Raw genomic sequence first — 9,462 nt, forward strand, 5'->3', positions numbered from 1 at the left:
AAATGTAAACTTGTTTAACCACTCTGGAAAGCAGTATGGAGGTTTCTCAAAAGACTAAAAGTGGAGCTTCCCTATGACCTAGCAATTCCACACACTTCCAGACTCTTAACATACACTATGAAGCCCTATGTGAATTTTCTGCTATCCATCTTTATCTTTACCATCCAAGGCAACAAAGAACAACTTACAGATCCCTAAATAGGATTATATACATCCATAAGTTTCTACCTACTGTTCCTCTTAATTAGAATGCTACCCACCTACCACTACCTACCCAATCTATTATACTTATCTATGGATTTTTTCATTAAACTATAATCTCTATTAGGCAAATACTACATTTCTTGTTATATCACTAAGAAAAGTGCCTAGCAATAGTTAGGTACTATGTGAATTTCATAAAAAGAACAATGGAATACTTTTGTTATCATTTCTTATATCCTACAACTCTACAATAAAGTCAATTTTGCATCGACATTTCCATATCCTCCTTTAAAATAATATCATCACTTCAATAACAGAATAAAATAACCGTAAGTTTATAAGCTTTTTTTTTTAAGTTCATGAAAGTAACTGATCTGTCAGCTCATTCAAATTAATCTACCTAAAAAGCTTGCTTTCTACTTTTTTGGGGGTTCAGATTACAAAATTCTTTTCTTCCCTCTACCACATGCAGATCAGAACTCACTTGCCATGTGAGTACGTTAGTTTGTTATTTTCAGAAGGTATCTTAGCCAGAATCTGCTCTGTCACCTCCAGGAAGTTTCCTCCACACCAAGCATGTTTGGCAAGGATCGTGGTTCCCCGGGCAACAACAGCAAAAAGAATGGCCATGGCTTCACAATCTATTTTAAAGAAAACACACACACACACACACATACAGATTTTTAGCATATTTCTTTAACATGATCTTTCAAAAGCAACTATAATTTATGAAAATTCACCTAGCCACATTGCCAGTAACAAAAGACTTAAAAAGAGCTGAGGGCATAACTCAGTGGTAGAAACCACATTTAGTATTTGCAAAGGCCTGGGTTTGATCTCTAGCACAAACAAGAAAGACAGACCAATAAGGTCCCAGTCTTCCACAAGCTTACACATTAACCTGCACTTATATCCACATACCAGCGATACACTGCAACATTGCATTTACAATTATAACATAAACTGATACTATCTTTTTGAAAAGCAATGAACATAAATAGCAGAAACATCCTGAAATTTTATCATACAGAAATTGTTTAACATAATTAGATTCTAGATTCACATAAAATCCATATTTATTAAATGGTCATGATGTGACAGGAACTACTTTAAGTATTTTGTAATTGTTTACCCATTTAATTGTAACAACTCAATGAAATTATACATATGCTGACACACCTATTACAGATGAGGAAACTGATTTTTCCCCAATTACAGGGGTAAAGGAGCTATAATTTAAACTGAGGAACTATGACTCTAGAATCTACAATTTTATGGTGATATGGTTTACTACTTCTAAAATAAAGACATTATCTATAATAGAAATAAAGTGAAAAAGTAAAAACTTTCCACAAGAGGGAAGTGGTTTTAAAAACTGTGGTAAGAGCTTTCATAAAGTGTTACTAAAATGATATGGCATGAGTTTAAGATATTTCCTTATGTTTGGCTATGAATATGTGCTATTTCCCACAATACAACAGACTAGTTGCTCTTATTTAATGACATAAACTTTCAAAGATGAACAAATAAATTCCTCAACCTAATATTATTGGTGATCATGTTCATTATCACCTACGACACCAGAGGCTCTAAAACTGTAATGAGAATACAAATTATCTCAGTGGCAGAATAAGAGTCACTTGCTAAAAATTCAAATTCTTGGCATAATTTCATAAAATTCTGATTCTGTAAACCTGAAGTGCAGCCTTGGAATCTGGTTTTAAAGTAAATTTGTATGGATGTAGATGATTCAGATAACCATACTTTGTGAGACACAGCAGCAGGCTATTAAGTGCTTAGCATCTAAGGTCTCTTATTTAAGAGTCCTTACTAAAATCCCAGAACTAAATTAAGACAATACACAGAACAGAAGGCACTCATCTGCCTCTTCAGATGTATTCCTCTTAGGATGTCTTCAGAATTCCTGTGTAAATAATGTTGTTCTCCAAGGCTGGGTCCTCAGATTCTTCTTTCTGGAATTCCCTGCAGAAAGTTACAGTTTCAAAATCGCTGTGTACATTTTAATACCATTGACTAAAGGTTTCCTCAATCATATATAATGCTCTGGGTACTACTGTATTTCTTAGTCTCTTGTCTATACATTATCTTGCTTTTCTACTTCCTTCAACTTACTATATTCTGGCTTTTCCTCTTACTGTTTCATAATAAGATGCTTCCAAATCACCAATAGCTACTATGTTGTAAAGTACAGTGGTCATTTATTTATTCTCACCCCTCTTAACTTCCAGGAACCATGAACACCCTAGATCAATCTTCCTTCCTGAAACATTCCTACATTTGTTGATGCCTTTTCTATTTTCCTGTTTACTTGCTCTCTATTTTACCACTAAATGTTGATTTCCCTAAGGGATTGATTCTAAACTCTTATTATCCCCACATAAATCCTTCTGGATGTACTATTTTAAATATGACTCATCTTCAGATAAAGAGAAGAGTGTTGATGATAAAACTGAATCCACAAGCCAGAAGAGTGTAGTAGCTCAGAGGACAAAGGGAAAGAAAACTTCAAGAAACAATTGTCAGGGGTTAGCTATGTTTATGATAGAAATTAAGCACTATAAAACAGTCAGTGCAATTTTATAAGGAAGGGGCCCATTGTTTGGAGGCAAAGAAACACACACACACACACACACACACACACACACACACACACACACACACACACACACACACACACACACAATGAAAAAAAATCTTCTGGTCCTCCAGACAAAAAGATGAAAAAGTAGCAGTCTTAGTTCTGTGCAGTTCCAAGAAAACTAAGTTTTACAAGAATACAGAAAAATCTATTCAAGTTCAGGCTTGAACTCAAGACTTAGATGCTACCCCTTAGCTTTTCTGCTCAAGTCTAGAACTCTACTACTTAAACAACAGCTCTAATTCCTTAGGGTAGTTTGGTGGAGATAAATCTCGGGTTTTCCTGCCCAGGATGGCTTCCAACCGTAATCCTCAGATCTCAGCCTCCTGAGTATCTAGGATTACAGGCAAACCACTGGTGCCCAGCAGAAAAATCCACTGTTTTAGCAAACCACAAATTCATGACAAATCAAGGATATGAGGTTGTACTTAAAATGTTAACATAAAATTAAATCACAGTAAGATATAAAGTGCCTTGATCTCTTTAAGTACTACTGACATTAAAGTCTGTGCTGCTTAGAACATGTGTAATACTGAATTCAATTCTGAGTATCTCAAGGTTGGACAGAAAGGAGACAGAATGGGTTAGCAACCATTATATTATATCAAGAACATCTAGAAGTTAGGTGTTGATGGCTCATGCCTGTAATCCCAACTACCCAGGAGGCTGAGATCTGAGGATCAAAGTTCAGAAGTAGCCCAGGCAAACAAATCCACAAGACTCTTATTTCCAATTAATTAGCCAAAGCCAGAACTGGAGGTGTGGCTGAAGTGGTAGAATGCCAGCCATAAATGAAAAAGCTAAGCAATAAATAGCATGAGGCCTGGAGTTCAAACACACACACACACACACACACACACACACACACACACACCCAGAACAACACACACACCCAGAACAACACACACACACACAGAACAAGAAATATTTAACATGAAAAAAGAAAATATCCTCGTTTCCCAGATCTGTATTTCAGTGTTTACAAGGGAGGGTTACCTTTCCTCACTTCCCTTTTGACAGAGATTAGAAGTACTTCTTTAAGAAAAAAGTAAATTTGAGAAATTGTAAAAAAAAAAAAAAAAGAAAGAAAGAAAGAAAAAGAAAATATAGTAGTAAATTTCAAGTTTATATAGAATATGGCCAGTTGGAATAAGGAGTACTTCACTCAGCGTAAAACTAGGAATAATAAATATAAAGAAGCAGAGTATTATTTTTAGATAAAAGTAATTCCTAAATTTCCTTTCTTTCTTCCCCAAACCTTTATCCTATCTTTTCCTTCAGTCATATTAGAGGCCTGTCCATAGAACTCTGTGATAGAAAGCTTGAAGTCACTGTGTTAAATTTCCAAATAAAAGGTATTTTTGTTCCAGTTGCTAAGTTCCAGTTCCAAAAGATATGCTGTAGTTGAATTCAAATGAGAATTCCACACACATTTCATAGTAGAATTACAGTGTGAGAGAGATCTTGGATTTTACTAAAAGTTAATAAGAAGCAATTAATTGGCATAACAAGTGAAATGCCCTTTTATATCATTATTTATATAGGAAGAGCTTATATTATACAAGAACTTCAAACAGCAAGCTTAAAAAAGAAACTTTCAAAATATATCCATTTGTAATGGATTACCTGTATGAAATATTTAGTAATAGCAAAGGAAGATACAAATGTTTGGATGAACATTTCACTAGAGGTTGAAACTAGTTTCAGGGAACTGAGTAGGGGGAAAGATCAAGTCTTGAGTATTCCTCACACTCAACTCCATGTGATCTGAGAATTTTTAAACTTCTATATTGTTATTATAATATTAAAAAGGTTATAAGACTGTTGTGGATCATCTAATGTACACTTTACAAATAAAAAGGTATAAAATCCAGTGCTGCATTTACATTCATGTTTATGAAAGCAAAGTTGTGAAGAAATTTACCCAAAATGCCAGAACTTTTTAGTGTCTTGAAAGCATGTCTGGTTGATCTTTGGTTGACACCCCCTAAAATTATGATACTCATGGCTTAAACACTCTCATGTTTCCATTGTTTTCAATTAGTTTTAAAGAACAAATTTGTTCTTAGTAGTAACAACTTAAAATTGAAAGATAACTGCAGGGAATAAGACTTGAATTTTTATTTTTATTTTTTTTGGGGGGGGGTCCGGTTGTGGGGCCTGAACTCTGGGCCTGGGCGCTGTCCCTCAGCTCTTCAGCTAAGGCTAACACTCTACCACTTGAGCCACAGCGCCACTTCCGCCTTTTTTTTTCCCTGCTTATGTGGTGCTGAGGAATTGAACCCAGGGCCTCAGGCATGCAAGGCAAGCGCTCTCCCACTGAGCCACCTTCCCAGCCCAACTTGAATTTTTAAAATTGAGACTTTTATCTAACATTTTGAAAATAATATTGTGGCATTATAACAGTAACATGTAAATTACTTCAGACTTAGGAGTAAATATTCAAATATTCATTTCTAATAAGGAAAAACCAAATTACATCACAATGTGATATGCAAATATTGTACAACCTTTAAAGGAAGTAAAAGAATTTAACTCATACAGTACATGATAGTAATCAATATAATATCCAAAGAAAGCACTGTGTACCATTACTTGCATTTCTGAAAAGGGATGGTTTACATTATTAGCTCTTGCAACAGTTTCATTGCAAAATGTCTCATAGGACGGACAAAATTTCCATGTCGCATACCATAGGTTAAATGGCCCATTTAATTAAGAGGTCCATGAGATACTGAGGAAAGAGATAGGAACTAATCTTTTAAGGTATAATACAAGGATAGAAGACACAGAAGTGAAAACAACCTAAGATGGGTAATAGATTAGCCTAATATGTAAATTAAGTCAATTGAATTTGTTCAAAGAGAGTCTATTTCTATTTCGGTTCCAGCCAAGCAGAAGACAATGGAGATACAAAGTTGAATAAAAGTTGATATAAAGGACTCTTGTGCCCAAGAGAGCAAAAGTACAATGAGAAACAGACTTTATAAAGCAAATACAATAACTCATTAGGAATAAGTAATCTAAAAATGTCCACAATTATTCAGATTTCTTAAAATTCTGTGATTATCTCACTTTGGATAAAGGAATGAATGAAGGTGTTACTTATATATTAGCAATTTCCTCTGTATAATGTTAGCATTAGTTCTCCTTAGAAAAAAGGTCAAAGTGTTCATTTTACCCTGTTTTCCCAGTGTTCAGCACAGTGCCTAGCATCTAATATCACTCGAATATTTGTTGAATAAATGAGTAAACACTAAATGTGGTTTGGTCTTAAATACAGTATAGATGGTAGATAACTTTATATTTAATTTTATATTTATATATTTAGTAGGACCTGGTAAGAACGATTTCACTACCAAACTATCTCTCATTTAGATAAAGCAGTTGAACAGTTAGTAATCCAATCCCCAACTCTTTGTGGCTCTTAGAAGGAAATAGGCCAATTACAGCTAAACTTCAAATTGCGATGCAATAATCTCAGAGGAAACATAAAAACTAAGAACATAGCTATGAGAAAAATAAAATGTTCATGAACAGTGAAGTTACTTTTTGTGTTGGTATCACAAATATTCTTTATGAACAATACTGAGACCTCACCCAATCCCTCTGATGTTCTCAGCATATAATTCTACCCTGTCAAGTCAACCACCCTTTTAAATTTTGCATTAAACAACATATAACATATTGTTTATTCCTGTTTATCCTTGCCATCTAAACATGTAATTTCCTGACAAGGGTGTGCTCTATATTACTTACAATTAGCTGTTTCCCTACACATTAAAAAGTATATATCAGTTATAGTATATATAGTATATATCAGTTATTTAATAAATTATGGTACACATACAAATGGACTTGCTCCCCACACTAGCTACTCAAAGGGAAAGAATGTTTCATACATTAACAGCATGATGTGGGATCAAATGTGGGAAACTGGTACTTCAGGTAGTTGAGAACAATTAAGATAGAAAGAAAAGGATTTGATCACTGTGAGAGTTACAGGAAATAAAGATGTATTTACCAAAAAGCCAAGCACATGATCAATTTGATAGCTATTGGCTATCAATAAAAATAACAATATCATATATATCTGATGCGAGAAAATAGATCTGAGTGGAAATACAATCCCTACTGAAACCGAGGAGAAAGAAGAATGTCAATATTAGGAAGTGGAAGAAGATATAGGGTGATAGGAACTCGAAAAGGAGCATGAGCAGTCACAAGTAGGAGGGATAGCAGAAAGTGATGTCACTGAAAAAATGCAAAACGAATTTTTAGAAGACTGGCTATCTAGGGAGATTCAAATGCTACAGAAAGGTCTAACAGAACACGAAAAGAGTGGAAGTTAACATTTTTCCATCCTGTAACGACAACTTAAGTGACGCGTTCTGACACTCTAACTATAGGCCTTTTCAGTGGCATACAACACACTTTGCCCAAACTGTCGACATCGAGAAACCCCAGTCACCCTTATTCTGCCTCCACCCCAGCACCTTTAAGTCTACACCTTCGCGTTCTCTCCGTCGTCGTCCCTCGCTTCCCGCGGAGAACGTCTCGTTCTGTTTACCTGTCCGGGCACCCTCTGAGGGCACACGGGCTCGTGACCGAGGGTCGCAGATTGGCCCAGAGCTGCCCGCTGCGCTCACCCAGAGAAGGACGGGCTTGAACAGGCTGACTTCCGCGTAAAGCGCCCCCACCCACTACGTATGGCCTCCTGGGAGTGTGAGCGCTCCTCCAATGGGAAGGGCAGTAGGGCGGGAACTACACGTTCCCAGCTACCCACCAGTCCACGAACCACACTGCATTATGGGAGCTGTAGTTCCTGGGGCAGACTTGCCGGGCCTGTGACACTTGGGGTTAAGATTCCTGTCGTACACAACAGAAAATGGTGTAGGAGGTTTCTAGAAAATGACAGAATGCAAGTGTGGAAAAAAAATATGAATCTACCAGTATTGAGTAAACTAGTAAATGATGAGCTTCCCTAACCATCTCCCTTCGGTCTCCCATAGCAATTAAAGTTACTTCATAGACAATATAGAAGTTATCTGACAGGAACTCCCTCTATTTCCACCAAGAAAATTGTACCCCTCACTATCATTTCTCCCATTCTACTATTATTGTGGTGGTAGTTATTTACTGCTTCTTTCTTTTGATTCTCCCATCTCTTTAGTCCACAATTCTCAACACTGTTCCTAAAACAAATACTTTACAAAACGTCTTTTTCTCTAAAATCAAGCCATTTCTAAAGTCTATAAAGTTCAATCAATTTCTGCAAGAAACTTCTTACTCTCTAGTTTTTCCCAAGACACTACACTCTGAAGGTTTCCCTCCCACTCCTGTGACAGCTCATTTTCCTTTGAAAAGTTCGTGTTCTGTGAGGCTCTTCCCTATACTTTCTTAATCCTCCCTATTACTTTGGTTGACTTTTTTTTTCCCAGTCGTGGAGCTTGAACTCTGGGTCTGGGCACTATCCCTGTGCTCTTCAGCTCAAGGCGAACACTCTACCGCTTGAGCCACAGCGCCACTTCCAGTTTTCTAGTGGTTTATTGGAAATAAGAGTCTCTCGAACTTTCCTGCCCGGGCTGGCTTGGAACTGTGATCCTCAGATCTCAGCCTCCTGAATAGCTAGGATTACAGGCGTGAACCATCGGCGCCTGGCCTTGCTTGAATTCTACATGTTGATATTTCCCATATATAGTAACCCTAGACAAGACTCCCATATTTTAGAGTCAATTATCTAATCATAAATGGACCAAAAACTTTTCAGGTACCTGAAACTTCAAAGTACTCCCCAATTGACCTAATACATTTCCACTCTTCCCTAACCTGCTTGTACATCTCCTCTTAATCGCATGTCTCAACCAGTCAGTTTACCACACCACTAAGCTGGATATTATTTTGAATGGGTAGATTTCCTCAAAGCTATATTAGACAAAAGCAAGCTATATTGATTCTATCTCCTAAAAATTTCCTCTCATCAAGCTTCAGTTTTCATATCTTTAAAATGAAGATAGTAATAGTGACTGTCCTCACAGATTGTCACGATTAGTAAGCAGTAGAGCCAAACTAAAAAGAAACAGTATTACTGAGCAAACATTGTGTTTACCACTAATTATCTGTCATTAGATTTTTTATTAGATAATAATGATAGCTAGCATTCATTAGTTTATTTAGGCAGAGAGAAAGAAAAATGTCAAAGGTTTAAATATTTTGTTCAAGTTACTCTTCTTCATTTCTCAGTGTTTTCCCATGTATACCAAGAATATAATACTAATCATAAGGTACTATAACAAGTAGTACTACCCTAAGTATGGCATAATATATCTTGGTTATTATGTATGCCTTTGGATGAACTATATACAAACTGAAGCACATTCAGAGAATAGTGACAAAAATGAATTTGGTACTATAGATCAGAAATAATATTACTAATCTTATCTCCTGCAAAATTGGAGACCATTCATAGTATGATCTTTATCTATCTCTCTTGCTTTAGGTCTTCTCCACCGACTCCCACACATTGCATTCAAGCCTGTTCCTATATAGTAAGTATGATAGCTACTTTTTCAATCAACTTTATGGTGCCAAGATTAAAC

The 9,462-nt window shown here is 36.1% G+C and overlaps 1 protein-coding gene across 4 annotated transcripts in view; it reads right to left on the reverse strand.

Moving 5' to 3' along the window:
* Vamp7 (vesicle-associated membrane protein 7) overlaps window positions 1-7,555 on the reverse strand; it is a 30,110-nt gene extending 22,555 nt beyond the window's left edge. The window contains exons 1-3 of one of the 4 annotated variants that reach the window (XM_013035375.1): window positions 7,434-7,554; window positions 2,086-2,187; window positions 689-845 (exon numbers count right to left, since the gene is read on the reverse strand). In XM_013035375.1, coding sequence (XP_012890829.1) covers window positions 689-834 — 146 coding nt within the window. In that variant the 5' untranslated portion in view covers window positions 835-845; window positions 2,086-2,187; window positions 7,434-7,554. Of the gene's footprint in view, window positions 1-688; window positions 2,188-7,433 lie in introns of all 4 variants that reach the window. The other 3 variants (XM_013035374.1, XM_013035376.1, XM_013035373.1) reach the window with 3 other exon arrangements.
* Between the last annotated feature and the right edge of the window lie 1,907 nt (window positions 7,556-9,462).

Source organism: Dipodomys ordii, unplaced genomic scaffold (genome assembly GCF_000151885.1).
Source record: "Dipodomys ordii isolate 6190 unplaced genomic scaffold, Dord_2.0 Scaffold209, whole genome shotgun sequence".
Lineage (NCBI taxonomy): Eukaryota > Metazoa > Chordata > Mammalia > Rodentia > Heteromyidae > Dipodomys > Dipodomys ordii.